The following is a 16,410-nucleotide window of genomic DNA, read 5'->3' as shown; positions in this document are numbered from 1 at the left end:
TTTCAACAAATAAAGAATAAAACTTCAGCTATTATGCTTAAGTTCAGCAATTACAAACAAAAACTTCAGCAAATAGAGAACAAAACTTGAGCTACTATGCTTAAGTTCAGCAATTACAAACAAAAACTTCAGCACACTTGTTACTTCAGGCCCGTCTACTAGAATGCTGAAGTTTTGCGTGCTTGTCTTTGCTACTTCAACCCTGTATGCTGAACTTACGCGAAAAAGTGGGTACGCTTGCAATTTTTTTTGCAAAGCGGGCACAAGTTAAAACGTGACCCAAAAGACGAGTATAGATACAAATGGCCCAATATAGTCCCATTGTAAAAATTTCACAAATAACACTGGAAAGACCTTTTTAAAATTACGGTCCATATATCACTCCGTTAAAAAAATATTTTAGAAGAATAGCCTCACATCATAATATTGAAGTATGTTCGCCAAAATGTTGAAGCACCAAAAATTCTGTCGATCAGCACAAATTTTAACGCCTAAATTTTGAAGCACTAAAAATTTTGATGATCGTCAAAAGTTTCAGCCAGAATGTTGAAAAGTTTATCTAGAATGCTTTAAAATTCTGGCGATCGGAAAAAAAATTACCCATTGTGTTTTAAAATTTAACATGGGGCTTTTTTCTTAAAACTTCTTATTGGGGTCAAAAAATTAATGGTGGCACAAAAGTTATTATTCTCCTAAATTTCACGTGGTACCCTATTTTAACACAACTATCTAATATCTAATTTTAAAAATAAATAAATTATATGTCTACCTATTTTGAAATAATTTCAGATATGTGGTGTCTGAAAGCCCAACTCCAGGTAAAAATGCATGAACTTCAGGAAAAAAAAAAGTAAATGAAGCAAAAAAAAAAAAAAATGACTGAACAATATATGACTGAATTTCAAGCAAAAATGACTGAATTTCAGCTATATGTTTCTGAACTTCAGGTAAAAAAATTTAATCATCAAGATATAATACATTTTAGCTTCATTACATTCGTCTTCATTTTTTATTTTTTGTTGTTGTTATAGTAGGACCTTGATAAAATGACCTTCATTTTTTAATAAAAATGGCTGGTCATAAATTTGTAAAGCTTTAAGTGAATCCATATGGATTGTGCTAATTACTATGCATGAATGATGTTTTATATTGGAATTTTTACCACCTATAGCAAAGGTTAACACCTTATTTATTTTAAATAAATATCATTTAAAAAAATTATATTCTATAGATACCTTTTAAGGTTTATAGGAAAATATTTAATTTTGGTTACCTCCTAGCCCTAAGCCACTAAATACGCTAATCAGTTACAATATTTTCTTTCTCTCTCTACTTTGATACATCCCATTCTCTTCTCCCATCCCATTAAAACTTCCGATTCTCTTCCTCTTCTTTGTCTAGTTCGCTTGCGATTTCTCCTCCGTCGATATCCTCCATTGTAGTAGGAGAATTGTTAAAGTATAGTTGCACTCGCAAGATTAGAAGGACGGAATTGACTGATGGAATTCAAAATTTGGACTTCTTCCTACTTCTCCTGCAGCTTCTTATACTGATGAAAATGACTCATACCAGAGTTAGAGATTTGGGTTTTCATACCGCCCATGGAATGGCCGACAACGTTCGTGACCCCATTTGTAATTTTGATGCGTGGGAACAGTGAGATTCAGGGTTTTTGCTCGACGGCGGATTCGCTGGAAATTAGGGTTTGTTCTTGAACAAAGACGACGGAGTTTGGGGCTAAGCAACTTGATTTTATGTTAATATATTTCAATGTATTTTCAACGTATCACGCTGTATTTTCATGTATTTCATTGTCTTTTTTTCATTGTAATTCAATGTATCTCGTTGTATTCCATGTATTTCATTGTATTCGCTGTCTTTTTTTCTCATTGTATTTCAATGTATCTCGCTATATTCTATGTATTTCATTGTATTCACTGTCTCGCTATATGCCATGAATGTATTCATAAGTTTTTTTTAATTAATATAATTTATGTATTCAGATGTATTATATAATTTCTATGACGATTGCTATTTTTTTGGAGTATTTTTCGGTTGAGAATCTTTTTTATAACTGAAAATACAAAATTTATGTGTTATAATTGAGTTTGTTGAGTTATATTAGGAGTCTATTATGTTAATTGATTCACTTTCCCTTTTAAAAACAGTGTAATCTCCTATTTCACACCGTGAATACAGTCGAATATAATAATCTGTCCAGCTGTAATCCCATGTTTCACTCCATGAATACAGTCGAATACACTCGAATACAACAACTGATTAGGTGGACTTCCCTGATTCACGCCTATTTTTGCTATTGTATTCATGAATACAATAACTTAAATACATTAAATACATCTTATAACCACATAATAGGTATCTATAATCCGTAATATAACAAATGATATCTATAGATAGCTAATTACTACTAAAAGATAGTGCTTTATGAAAATTTCCCTTTTATATTCACGAGGGATCTTAGTCCTTTTATTTTTTGTCTTAAGTTATTTTGTGCAAGAAATATATAGACTTGGTTTCAATTTTGAAGGGATCTAAAAACATACAAAAATTTTACGGGCACCTTATTTGATCGTCCTTGTTTAATGTATATCTATTTTTCAAAAAATTAATTGGTAACCAAAATAAGATAACTTCAAACAGACTTTCTTCTTTTTTTTTTTTTTTTTTGCTTTTTCTCCTCATCATCCTCTTTCTTAGTTGTTGTGAAAATAAATGTGACAGTAAATTTATAGGAAAAATACATAGTTTACCCATCCACCTTGTACCCAAATTCTGTTACACACCTATTAACCACGGGTTTAACGTTACATACCAAATCTTTCAAAAGTGTGTCAATGGCACATCACTTTTGACAAGCCTAGTTAATACTCAATGTTGTGTATACACACATTTATTTAAATTAAAAACAAACGATTCTTTAATTAAACATGGACAACCTGACCCAAAAAAAGATCTGACTCGCTAGACTAAAAAACACCCCTCGACCAGATTAACCAACGTATTTCTATTTTTCCAAATTGCTCTTCAGCCATAACCTTTAATGGCGACTCCGACGAGAACCCATTTGCTGGTTGTTGTTGTTACTTTTGTCATTTTCAAGTTAGTATTCTCATTTTATGTTGTTCAATTGTTTTGATTTGGATGGGTGGGTCAAAATAGTTAAGGTTTATTTGGGTATTTTGTCAGGAGTATTTTTAGGGCTTTAAGACATCTTTATGGGGAATCTCTTGTCATTGTCTACTGAAACCTGGTGCTTTTAAGCTTGTGTTGTCTTTTTCTTTCTTTATTGCGTTATATCTTTCTTTATTGTTCATTTTGGTTTCTTTATTCTTTGTTTGCATGTGAAATTGAAACATGTTGTCTGTTTGTTTCAAGGACAATGCCTTTTAAATTTTTTACTTTAAAGTGGTATCACAGGGGTGAGTTAATTATTGGTACTTTTAGTAGATATGTGAGGGGGGGGGGAGGGGGAGTCAATCCTTGACTTTAGACGTGGATGCAGACGGGATTTCATTCTTTGAGCTTATGGATTACACTAAGGAGATGGGACTAACTAACGTGGCTGGGCTGTATATATGCTAGATGGATAGGATTGACAAACTGGTAAATGTATTGACTGATAAGGACATTTTCGACATTTGCAATCAGTTAGAGGATGGGGATACACTAGAAATATATGTGACTCATGCTGCCCCTTTATTAGTACATGACCCTATTGAAAAAGGGGAAGGTGTGAGCAGTAGTAAGGCTTCTGAAAAAAGGCCTATAGAGGTTGAAGAGGTAGATGATGAAGATTCTGATGACATACATCGGATTTCAGAGAGTTCTGTTGCTTCTAATGGAAATGCTTCTATTGTTATTGCTTCTGATGCTACTGCTTTTGATGCTACTGCTTCTGATGTTGCTGGGAATGAAGGAGAAGATGACATAGACTGGACTTCTGATAGTTCTGATGAAGTTGACTTGAATGTTCCTTATTAGGAGTGTGCATTCGAATCGGTTTATCGATAAATCGAATCGATTATTTGTTATCGATTTATCGATTTTGATTTTGGAATTTTCCTTATCGAGTTATCGATTTCGATTTTGTCCTCTTCAGTTATCGGTTATCGATAAACCGATAAGATATACTAGAAAAATAAATATACCCTTATTCTATAATACCATTTTCTTTACCCTAATTCCCTAACCCTATTATGATGCTAACCAATGGAAATTCACTCGAGTCCGGCCTTATTGGAGACCGGTGCTATTATAATAAGCATGGAATTCCAGAAGAAATAGAAATAACGAACAACAATTCTGTTACGTCCAAAACTGAAGCTCGTGAGGAATTAGCCAGTCATATTTCCGAATCGATGATGATCAACGAGAATAAGAAGAAAAGAAAGAAAGTGAAATTGAGGTTTTTGGGTTCAGTACAAGATGTTGTTAATCGAGGAAGGTATGTATATTTTAATTAATTTTATTGTATTGCTTAAGATAGTTAAATAATATATTAATTGCTTGACTTGTTAATATATATTCTTATTAGATTTTACTAATCTTGGCAAAGAAGCTTTCATCGACGATGTTTGCTAGAGTTTGTTAGCTGTTATGTAAGTTCTCCATTTTAAATAATATACTTGTAAAAGAATGTGATGTATTACAAAGTTCTTAATATTTTTCTTAATTTCTTCCAGGTTTAAAGGTTAGGACTTTCAGCAAGGGATGCCACATTTAAGGAATGATCATATTTAAAGCTTCAGGAAATGAAGTTCAAATTAATGGAAAATAGAATTAGCCGTGATGATATTTTTATTTTTTTATACCGTTGGAGTGTTGGTGACATACATTTGATCCCTTACTTTAGTTTCGTTGCATGTGCTTGTTGACACAATTTTTATGTTATAAATGGTGTTCGTCTTATTTTAGCTTCTTTTTGTCCATATTAGTTAGGCATATTTATAGCGATATACTTTCTGTGGAATCCCACAAATTTTCTTATTGGTGTAATCGATAACCGGATCGATAAGCCCCAAAAATCGATAAATCGAAATTGAAAAAATCGAAACCTTATTGAAACGATAACGATAAGCATATGTACAAATCGATAATTGATAAGTAATTATCGATAAGGGTCAAAATTGAATCGATAAATCGAATGCACACCCCTAAATCCCGATGACAATGATGATATCCATGAGGAGTTTGGTGAAGGTAGAGAGAAAGTGAAGAGAAGCACGAGAAAAAAAAAAGTGAAAAGCCTAAAGGGATGGATGATATAAACATAGATAAAGCAGGTGTAGACATTGGGTTTGATGATTTGCATACTGGTAGTAAGTAAAATAGGTATGAAGGTCTAATTGGGACTCATGAACCACACTTTGGTTCTTCAGATGCTGAAAGCTTTGCTTCATATGTGAAAGGTGAAGATGGTGAAGAACATAATAGGAAAATGGAGGAAAAACCAGAAAAAGAAGAGATTTATCTTTGATCCTACTGCCAAGAAAATAACTTGGGAGTTAGGATTGATATTTGAAAATGCTGATGAGTTCTGGGAAGCAGTCACCAAATATGCAATTCAAAAAAGGGTGTAGATTAAGAACTACATAAATAAGCCACATAGGGTGAGGGTAAAATGCATGGTACCTAAATGTGGATGGCTTCTAGCAGCTAGTAAAGATGGCAGATCCAATAATTTTAAGGTGAAAAAATATAATCCAGTGCACAAGTGTTATACAACTAACAAGAACAAGTTGTGTAATTCAAGATGTCTTGCAAAAAAATGCAAAAGCAGAATTATATCACAGCCAGGTATGAAAGTTTGGGAGTTGAGAAAGTTGATAAAGCAAGAACTGGACCTCTATGTAGGGAGATCAACTGCCCATAGGGCTAGAGCTAAGATACTGAAAGAAATCATTGGTGATGTGCATCAAGAGTTCAAAAGACTTGATGACCACATAGATATGATTTTGCAGACCAATCTTGGGAGTACATGTGTGATGAAAACAGAAGATCAATGTGATGGAAAACTGGTATGTCTAAAATCTATATTTGTTTACATGCCATGAAAAAGGGTTAGCTTGAAGGATGCAGAAAAATTATTGGTCTTGATGGATATTTCTTGAAAGGAGTTTGCAAGGGATAACTTGTTGTAGTTGTCTTCAAAGATGGAAACAATAAGATGTTTCCATTTGCATGGGCAGTTGTAGAGGTAGAGAACACCTTTACATGGACGTGATTTCTGAAGTATTTGAGTGAAAATTTGAGCTTAGAAGATGGTAAAGACCTTACAATTATGTCTGATATGCAGAAGATAATATTTTCCTTTTTTTCAAGTAACTATTTTTTCCTTCACATCATTTGCTTCATAGCATTTTTTTTGCAGTAACTGTTCTGCTTCAGTAATAATTTTTTTAAATGCTTTAAGGTTTAATTATTGTTGTCGAGGATTTGTTGCCTGAGTGTGAATACAAGATGTGTGCTAGGCACATCCTTGCAAACTGGTCAAAAGAGTGGAGACGATTGGAGAGGAGAAGTACTTTCTGGAGATGTGCAAGAGCTTCTAGTATTGCAGAATTGAATGACCAACTTGATATGCTAGACAAGCTTGGGGATGGAATATGTAAAAACTTACTCCACTACAGAAAAGAAACCTGGTGTAGAGCTTATTTCATTTGTGATAGGAGATATTATTGACAACAACATGTGGGAGACTTTCAATTCCTGGATTCTGGCTGAGAGACACAAGGCAATCATCATAATGTTAGAGGAAATCAGAATTAAGTTGATGATTAGGATAGGTAATATGAGGGAGTTCTGTGAGACATGGATATGTGATATCTCCCCAATTGTAATGAAGGTTTACTGGATAATTTAGCAAAGATTATGAAGTGTACTCCAAGATGGAATGGTGAAACAAGCTATGAGATTGAAGATCCTAAGTACAAGCATGTGGTATCCTTAGTGAATATGACCTGTAGTTGTAGAGTTTGGCAATTAAAAGGTATCCCATGTTGTCATGCAATTACTAGCATGCATTTCAAGGACATGAAACCTATTCACCACATTGCACATTGGTATCGCAAGTTCACTTACTTGAAGGCTTATTCAATATTTTATCCAGTCTGTGCCTTGTATGAAATAGTGGGCATCTTCAGGCCACCGTAATTGAACCTCCCCTATTAGAAAGATGCCTGACAGACAAAAAAAATAGGAAAAGAGAAGAAACTGAACATCCAAAATCTGGGAAGCTTTCAAGGAGAGGTATGGAGATGGCTTGTTCCTTATGTGGTGTGTGTGGATACAACAAGAGGGGATGCCCCAATAAAACAACTGCTGTTGGAAATGTTGTACCAACTGGTACACCTTCATCTGCTGCTAAAAGAGGTTGAGGAAGAGGTAGTGGAAGAGGAAGAGGAAGAGGAAGGGGAAGAGGAACTATTACTACTACAATATTTAGTTCACAATCAGTAAGAGGTAGAAGAGTTTCTACAAGAGGCAGAGGGATTGGAAGGGGTAGAGGCAGTGGAATTGGGTTGTTTCAAGCAAGCAATGTGTTTACTTCTTTTATTGTAAGTGAACTAATTAAAGCTATAATTAGTGTATCTTTCTGCTAATGTATCTAATGTTGTGACTAAATATACTGTACTTTAGCAGAGTGGAGGACAAAATCCAAGGGTCATTAGCACCGGAACTAAGACAAGAGGTCTATAGGGGAGGAATGTGCTTACCAACCAAGAAGTGTCGGCTTGAGGTGGATGGGCAAGAAAGCCATAAGCACAAGACAACTTCAAAGAGTTGCAACATCACAACACAATCTTAGTCAAGCTAGTTCATCATCTCAACAAATGAAGAAGCAGAAAAAGAAATGAAGATTTTGTTTGTAGTTTAAGCTTTATGTTTTGTTAAGTGTTGCTATGGACAATAAGACATTATGTTTTGTAAAGTGTTGCTATAGGCAACAAGTGCTATGTTTTACAAAATGTTGTTATGGACAACCAAGTGCTATATTTTGTAAAGTGTTGCTATGGACAACCAAGTGGTATGTTCTGTTAAGTGTTGCTTAACCGTTTTAGTGTCTCCTAATGAACACTTATTTTGTAGAATAAAGTATATTTAGGTCTTCTTTTTATACTGGTATACTTTGGTTATACAAAAGCTGCATTACTATGTTTGGTTACCAAAGCTAAATAGGAACATAACACAAGAGAAACCAACAACTTCAATGAGCTAAATAGGAACACAACACAAAGCTTCAATACAGCTCTAATAAAATAGGGGATAAACCTCATCGACAACAACAACTTCAATCAGCCAAATACATGAATACCCAATACAAGGGAATATCATTACACTATATAGAAGTACTCGAAACTACCAAATACAATGGTCTTAAGGATGATTAATCCTAAAATCAGAAGAAGAAAAGAAAGAGTCTCCTCCAATTCCTCTGTTTTCCGGATTCCTGCAAATGCGCTTCAAACTGCTTCTTCTTCCTAAGTAGACCCAAAATCACTGGCTTCAAGTGTTAATGAGTCGGGGGATCGAACCATGCGAAATACTTACACCTAGTTTTTTTTTATCTTTCTACAAATTCAAAAAAAATTAAAATGAAGCTTATTAAATCTTGAAATAACGATTATAACAATCTAAGCCTACCTCGTAATTTTTACGGTCGTAGAATCAACGACAAAGGTTGTTTGTGCTCCATGAAATTACTAGTTCAGCTACATTTCCACATTGACAAAATGGACCCGAATTCTCTATTTAATATGAACCCTAAAACGTGAATTCACAGAAGAATAATTATCTTACCTTATGAATTGCACTTTAATTTAACAAATATAATGAGCTTGAAAATATTAGATATGGAAGGTGAAGATGGGGGTTGAGAGAGAGAAAAATGGCTGCCAAATAGCTTTTAATATAGGGGGTGAAGAAGAAGAAGAAGAAGAAGAAGAAGAAGAAGAAGAAGAAGAAGAAGAAGAAGAAAAAGAAGAAAAATGGGCCCGATTCCAGTAAGTAGCCGTTGATATTTGTCAGGTGAGGAAAAATTAACTTTTCACGCCGCTGCATTGTTCGTGTTTCACACATCCGAGAGGCTGGTCAAAAGTGGTGTGTCATTGACACACTTTGGAAAAATTTGGTATGTAACATTAAACCTGTGGTCAACAGGTGTGTAACAGAGATTTGGGTGCAAGGTGGATGGGTAAACTACGTATTTTGCCTAAATTTATATGGTATTTTTGAGATGGTTTTAAGATTTTTTAATGGTAGTGAGTTGCTATGGTGTTCCTTCTTCTTCTTTTTTTTGTTACTTCTTAGGATTTCTTCTCCTTTTTCTTTTTAGTTGCAAAATTAGTCTGTTAGTTTTATTATTATTTTGACTAATTGATCATTGGGGTTTATTTTTTATGATATTTGAAAGTTATGTTTCAAATTTGAGCTTATTTAGAATAGAGAAAGAACTTCAGACGTGAACATTGCCCAAACTATAGCTTTGCATCTAAAGTTTGCATTGTCAAACGTGATAACTCTCATGAATTTTTTTTACTTCAGACTCTGAATTTTTGGAATGTAGAGACGATATTTGAAGTGTATTCCAAAGTGAAAAAATCACAACTTTTTTGTGTAATGCAAATATAAGCATAATTGTAACCCCGAAATCGAGTATATATCACTTACTTGAATAAATAAGGGAAATTTACACGGTATACCCATGAGAAACACCAATTAACTTCAAATATATTTAAAATATTTATTTTACCTTGTAACCTATTTTATAAAACTTTATTTACTTTTTAAATCTTTAATATTATTATATACCATTAAACAAATCCCACATTTTAAGGAACTAAATTATCTCTTACTCCCTTAAAACACTCCATCATCTCACGTTTTAAAGAATGGGATTATACTTACCTTCTGACCAAAAAGTTCACACCCCAATAATTTCTCTAAGTCCTTCGTCAGTTTTTTTCCCTTACATCTAAATCAAAAGAAAAACAAAAATAAGGTGAAAATATTTTAACTTGGGATACAATATTAAATTAAAATAAAATACTAGAACATACTATTCAAATCAATACACCGCAATATCCTAATAAAGAGTATAATGTTCGAATCAAACAAATCACATATTCTAATTTGGAATACAATATTCAAATCGAACATACCATAATATTCTAATTTGGAATACAATATTCAAATCGAACATACCGCAATATAGTATTCAAATCAAACATACTACAAGATTCTAATTTAAAATATAATATTCAAACCAAGTATACCAAATTACAATAGTTTAATGAAGAATATATAATTCAAACCAACACACCAAATTCTAATAAAGAATACAATATTTATACCAAACACATCACAATATTCTAATTTAAGATCCATATTCAAACCAAACATTACATATTCAAACAAACATACGGCAATATTCTAATTTGGAATATAAAATTCAAATCAAATATACCTTTATTTTTATTTGTTGTGTATAATTTATTTTACTTGTAATATTAGCATGCTATATATAATACTAGTATATAATATTTTAATTTGAAATACGATATTCAAATCGAATATACCTATAATATTCTAATTTAAAATATATTATTCAAACTAAACATACCACAATATTCTAATTTGAAAAAGTATCCAAACCAAATATATCTTTATTTTTATTTATTGTGTGTATTTTATTTTACTTACAATATTAACATGCTATATATAATACTAGTATACAATGAATATTTTACTAAATAATTGTTTATTGTATAAAAGAAAATAAGGACAGTGGTTCTCATAAGAAAAGGCTTTGTTTAAAGGGATTTTATTCTTTAATTTTGGTCTAAAGTTTAAACGGATGGAGTGGATTTGCTTCATATAGATCGATACTTTCTTTTAATTAGGGAGTAAATTTATATGGTAGTTATTGTTCTTTTGACTAAATGGATATGTAAGGTAATTAATTGATGTGTACTATATATAATTTTATAATTGAAGTATATTGGGGAGAAATTAAAAAATAGCCAGATTTATAAATATTTATTCAAAAATAGCCATAATTTCAAAAGTAATCGAAATTTAGTCGCTTTTCATGTAAAGATAAATTTGAACGAAAACACTGTTCAAAATTCGAAAAAATACTCCAGCATAATATACTGGAGTATTCCGATCCAGCATAATATACTGGAGTTTGGAGCACCGGTGCTCGTTCATAAACAAGTGCTCCAAACTCCAGTATAATATACCGGTCCAACATAATATACTGGAGTTTGGAGCATCGGTGCTAGTTCATACATAGGTGCACCGAACTCCAGTATATTATGCTGGATCGGTCTTTGTTGCAGCAAAATAGTGGCTATTTTTTATTGACTTGGTAAACGCTCGCTATTTTTAAATGACCAATCCAAAAACTGGTTGAACAGTGCTATTTTAACGGTATATTGTATTAAGTGCTTTTGAAAGTAGGTACACGGTGTAAAGTTCCCAATAAATAATATAGTTTGGAAACACTAGCCCAATGTCCAACACAACTAAAATATACCGTCCAATTATTTATTTTGCTTCCCTGAAAAGAAAGAAACAAAAAGTAAAAAACAAAGAAGGTTTTGCCAGCTCAATCATCATCATCATCCACACAGTTTTTGCTTGACCAAAAATATACAGAAACAGGAATAGATCGTAGAGCTCAATTCTTCAATCGTTTTGAGAAAATTATTAGGGTTTTCTGTGTAGAATCATAGAAGAAAAATCTCAGAATGCGAACACCATGTTGTCAGGGTTTCATAGCATTTTTGCTGAAATTCCTCAATTTCTTACAAACCTTCATTGGTGTCTCCATTATTATTTACTCTGCTTATATGCTTAACCATTGGCAACACCACAATAATTTTCTTCCTCCTAATCCTGACTCCGAATTCTCCAATTTCGGCTTAATTGTGTTGAATAAACATTCGCTTACAGCTCCATGGTATTGTTCTTTTCGTTTTTTTTTTTTGGCGATATGATTAGTTATTGACATGTTGCTATGTTTGTTTGTTCAGGTTTATATATGCATTCATGGGAATTGGTGTAATTTTATGTTGTATCACTTGTATCGGGCATGTTGGTGCTGAAGCTGTTAATGGATGTTTCCTTTGCTTTGTATCCTTCTTTGTCTTTTTTGTTTTACTGCTTCCTTTGTTTATGTTTCTGCTATATTATGTATATATAATGGCTGTTAAGTTGTTGTCTAGAATGCTTAATAAGGAAAATGATAAACTACCTAGAAGTGTAAAGTAAGCACATTCAGCTCTGTTAGGGTTGCTGTCTATTAATATGTTTATATGTTGCCTCAGAGTATATGATGAAAGGGATCAATCAATCAGTCGATACACAACCAACTATGCCTCAAGTCTAATTCAGTAGGGGATATGATGAAAGGTATAATTTTTGCAAAAATAGAAAACTAAAGCGTGAATCATTTAAATGTATAATGTGATATCTGTAAATAGAGCTGTTGGGTTGTCAGTTCTAACTATTGCAGGAATTTCTGATTTCTCACTTACTGTTAAAATTTCTTTAGCTTGGTTTGTTGATGTTGTATGCTTGCTTCAGAAAACAAATCAAGAGGGAAGGGCATTGAATAAACTCACACCAAAAGCTTTCCTTTACCTTATTATTTGAAGGAAAGGAACTTGAATCAGTCTTTAGGGAAAAGCTTATTGGTAGACCCACTGGAGGTAAATAATATGATAATCGTGAAGTTTGTTTCCTAACTTCTAGTATGTCGTGTTGTCTTCCAGCTTCATACAGTGACCAAATGAAAAATGAAAAACAAAATAAAATAAAAGGTTTTTCACTGCACATCATTATATATCTTCTCATTGCCAGTTTCATATCTTGAATTAAGTGATAATTGATGAATTGATATAAACAGCTATTACTGATTGACTGTTAGCCTTGACTACTTAAAAATACTAGTACTCTCTTCTTATGACGGCTTTTGTGCTCGTGGAAATAAGTCTGGTTGTATTTATTGCACTTGATCGTCAATGGGAGAAGGTAAACCTTTTGTTTCAGATTTGCTCTTTTCAGGGTTTGGAGGTTCTATCCTAGTTTACCTGTTAAAAGTTCAAATTAGGACACCTGCTTACTCTCTTCCTAGGATCTTCCAAGGGACCCAACTGGAGAACTACACAGCCTGCGCACCTTTATTGTACAAAATATGGATGTTTGCAAGTGGATTGGCATTGCTGTCATTATAATTCAGGCAGGTTTTCTTTGAACATGAAGGTCTTGTAAGATTTTGTGATTCCTTGTTTGTTTTGAATACCCTTAATCCATATTAGGTGACGCTTCTCATAAGTGTCTAAAGTTTGGATTTACTAGTGTGTAAGTTATTTGAAGACATGTTTTGATATAGCTAGAATGTGGATTGTGACTGTTGAAACCGTAAGTTAACATTCAGGATGTTATATTTATCTGGAGAAACTTTGCATTTTGAGAAAGGGGCATCTAAATTTGACAGAGGGACTAGGAAAGGAAATAAAATAATCTGGCGGGGGCTCTACAGATTGTATGATTTCTTTAATACTGGGCAAGAGTGTGAAACTCTCTGGTAAATACTCCTCTTTTTGTATGATACATTCTGAAATTCGTATGTTATCAACTTAAGCATGAGTGGTGGAAAAGAATGAAAACATGGAAATACAAATACAATATAAGGCGAGGCCACATGTGGTTTTTGGCCTGGCCTCTTATGATTGGTGTAATGTTGAAAAATACCTTCTAACCTTTTGGTTGGTCTATGTCCATGTTGTGCTAAACTCTTATTGTTACCATCGTTTCCAGGCATCCTCCTTACTTCTCGCAATTGTTCTCAGAGCTTTGCTTTGTGATCATAGTATAAACCATGATATGGAGAGAGATTATGATGTTATTGGAAGGACAAGGGAGCCACTGCTTGATCCACGTTTAAGCCAAACATCTGGTTTAGCTAAAGCAGATGCGAAGGTTGGCCATTCTGACATCTGGAGTTCACGGATGAAGGAAAAGGTATGTTTTATAGGTGTATAATATATGTGAGTCATCTTCCATTCATTTGTAACGGAATATTTTAAAGGGTAACACTTAGGCGGGCATCTTAATTTGCTTAGTAACTTATGTCTGGTCAAATAAGTTCTAGGCTTCGAGGTTTAAAAGTAGTTTTTTTTTGTTTGTGAATCGATGTGTCTAGAAAAGGTTGCACTCCGTGGGTGGAACCCTAATAGGCGAATGTCAGGCTTGCTTCTGTTCTGTTTTTACCTGTTTTTTGAGGGTGTTGAAGAGTTTGGTCTGGCACATGATAATTAATATTGATTTCACGGAAGAGATCACCTTATCATGTCATGTTGGTAGTTTGTGGTGGTTTTGAGAGTTCGTAAGGGCTTTAATATCAGTTAATGTGCACTTTAAATTATCATGTCATATCATATTGACTTTTTAGTTTTTTGCTTGTATGACAAGAGATGCTTTTGCTACAAACATATACGGGACCTGCAGATTTAGTTAGGTAGTTTGGCAGATTTTTGGACATATTATACGATTATAGTCTGCAGTTAGATGTGGTTGAGCAATATTCCCTTCAACATGTGCAACTTATGATTGTGTGGTCCTCCTCTTGGCAAAAGCAGTATGTGGTCCAATTATCCACTTTGTGCCCTTTGTCTTACTTCTGTTTTGAAGAATAAATGAGATCCTTAATATTGGAACATGTGAACTTAGGTTGATTTGTGGCAAGCTGAATCCTTTATTTGAAAATTTTCTGCTTTCTTCAAGACGGTTGTTACGTGGTTTCTTATGTGGGACAAGGCTGGTTATGAAGATTCAACTGTTTCACTCTGTAGTTATTGCTGTCACTAGACCAATCTATATTTCTGAAACATTTTGACATTTGACTTCCAGTATCATTTGGATGGAGAGGCTAGGCATCATATACCAAACCAAAACCCATCATGAGGACAATCAAAAAAGAGACGATGCTGAATCTCATGGAGCAGAGAACTTAGCAACGTATCTCCAGTATGAAGATTTGATCTGTGATTGTGTTCCATAATTTTGGACCTTTCTTTTCTTTTCTGTTTATTATGTAAAAGAAGTGTACATATGTCTGCAGAAAGGATACAGATTTAGATATTGCAAAGCTAGAATGTGGAGAAGTATGTATGTATCATGCTTGTTAATAGGGCGTATTTAAGTACATTGTGTTGTTGCTTTTATTGAGAAACTGACACTTCACCAGTTTGAACTTTTAGTTCGAGTCACTGAAATTTGATCTCTTTCCAATCCTAAATGTAGCAACAATTGTGTGAGAGACTCGTGCATATGTTTTTTCAAGCCAGGGTGATACGCTTATTTTTCTACTCTAAATATCACTAATCTGAATTCAGTTGGAGCAACGTCTTGTTTTGTTTTGTTTTTGACATTTTAATCGTTTTTTCACATGGTAGTAAGGAAGCAAAATACAATTTAATTTTCTATACTAACCATATACACACTCGTCCTCAGAAAACCTGCGAGGAAGTAATCGAAAAAACAGTTGTAAAATTGTGATTCCGACTTTGATGATTGATCTCGTTTAGCACATTTGTTTCCGAATGTTACTGTTCTGTAGTAGGATATGGTTGTGACCAACTAAGGGCATCTCCAACCTTGGAATTTTTACATTCATATGCCACGTAGGAAACCTTATTACCCTCAATGTTTAAGGTTTGACTTAATTACACTTAGTATATCAAATTACTAATTCTATACCATAATTAATTAAGGGTATAATTAATTGTACATTATTTACTCCTTAACTAAAAGAATCTGCACGTTTCTCTCTCCTAACCCCTCAGTCCCACCCACGTTTTACCCATACCCATGTTCTTTTTACCATTTTCCATCTTCTGAAACTAAATTCTCCATCTAAATTCAAAGAAAATTGAAATTTTTTAAACAGAACAGTATTCACAAACGTGAAGGCGAAATGTACACTACGAATGTGAAACAAAAGCAACAGAAGCATAGGAACAACAAGCTTCGCGCAACAACATCATGATATTTCAGATTTGGGTTTTCAAATCAAAATCGCTACAAATCCACCATTGACAACCATTAAAAAGCTTTGAAACTTTGAATTCAAATTTGGGTTTTTAAAAATCATTATTTGTTTTGATTGGGTGTTGTTGTAAATAATTGGGAATATGTTTTGGAGTTTATTATCTCAATTTTGAGGGGTTTTGGTGAAGATTTAGACTTGGTTTTGGCTGAATTTCAGATTGAAACTCGAAAAAGAAGAAGACATATTGCAGAAATTGTAGATAAATGGTAGTTACAGTTGGTGTCACACCTCCTTTTTCAGTTGCGCCCCGCAAAGGGGTGCAAAAAGGA

At 33.5% G+C, this 16,410-nt stretch overlaps 1 protein-coding gene across 1 annotated transcript; it reads left to right on the top strand.

Annotated features, from left to right (window-relative positions):
• The first annotated feature begins 11,540 nt into the window (after positions 1-11,540).
• LOC107830610 (tetraspanin-20) lies at positions 11,541-15,321 on the top strand. Its single transcript, XM_016658229.2, has 6 exons — positions 11,541-11,986; positions 12,060-12,159; positions 12,979-13,059; positions 13,163-13,267; positions 13,849-14,052; positions 14,941-15,321. The coding sequence occupies exons 1-6, from the start codon at positions 11,775-11,777 to the stop codon at positions 14,992-14,994; spliced, it is 756 nt and encodes a 251-aa protein (XP_016513715.2). The 5' UTR covers positions 11,541-11,774; the 3' UTR covers positions 14,995-15,321.
• Positions 15,322-16,410: the final 1,089 nt, after the last annotated feature.

The sequence above is a fragment of the Nicotiana tabacum genome, chromosome 22 (genome assembly GCF_000715075.1).
Source record: "Nicotiana tabacum cultivar K326 chromosome 22, ASM71507v2, whole genome shotgun sequence".
NCBI classification, from domain to species: domain Eukaryota; kingdom Viridiplantae; phylum Streptophyta; class Magnoliopsida; order Solanales; family Solanaceae; genus Nicotiana; species Nicotiana tabacum.
The sequence above is the reverse complement of the archived record's forward strand: the minus strand, read 5'-3'. Positions and strand labels throughout refer to the sequence as shown.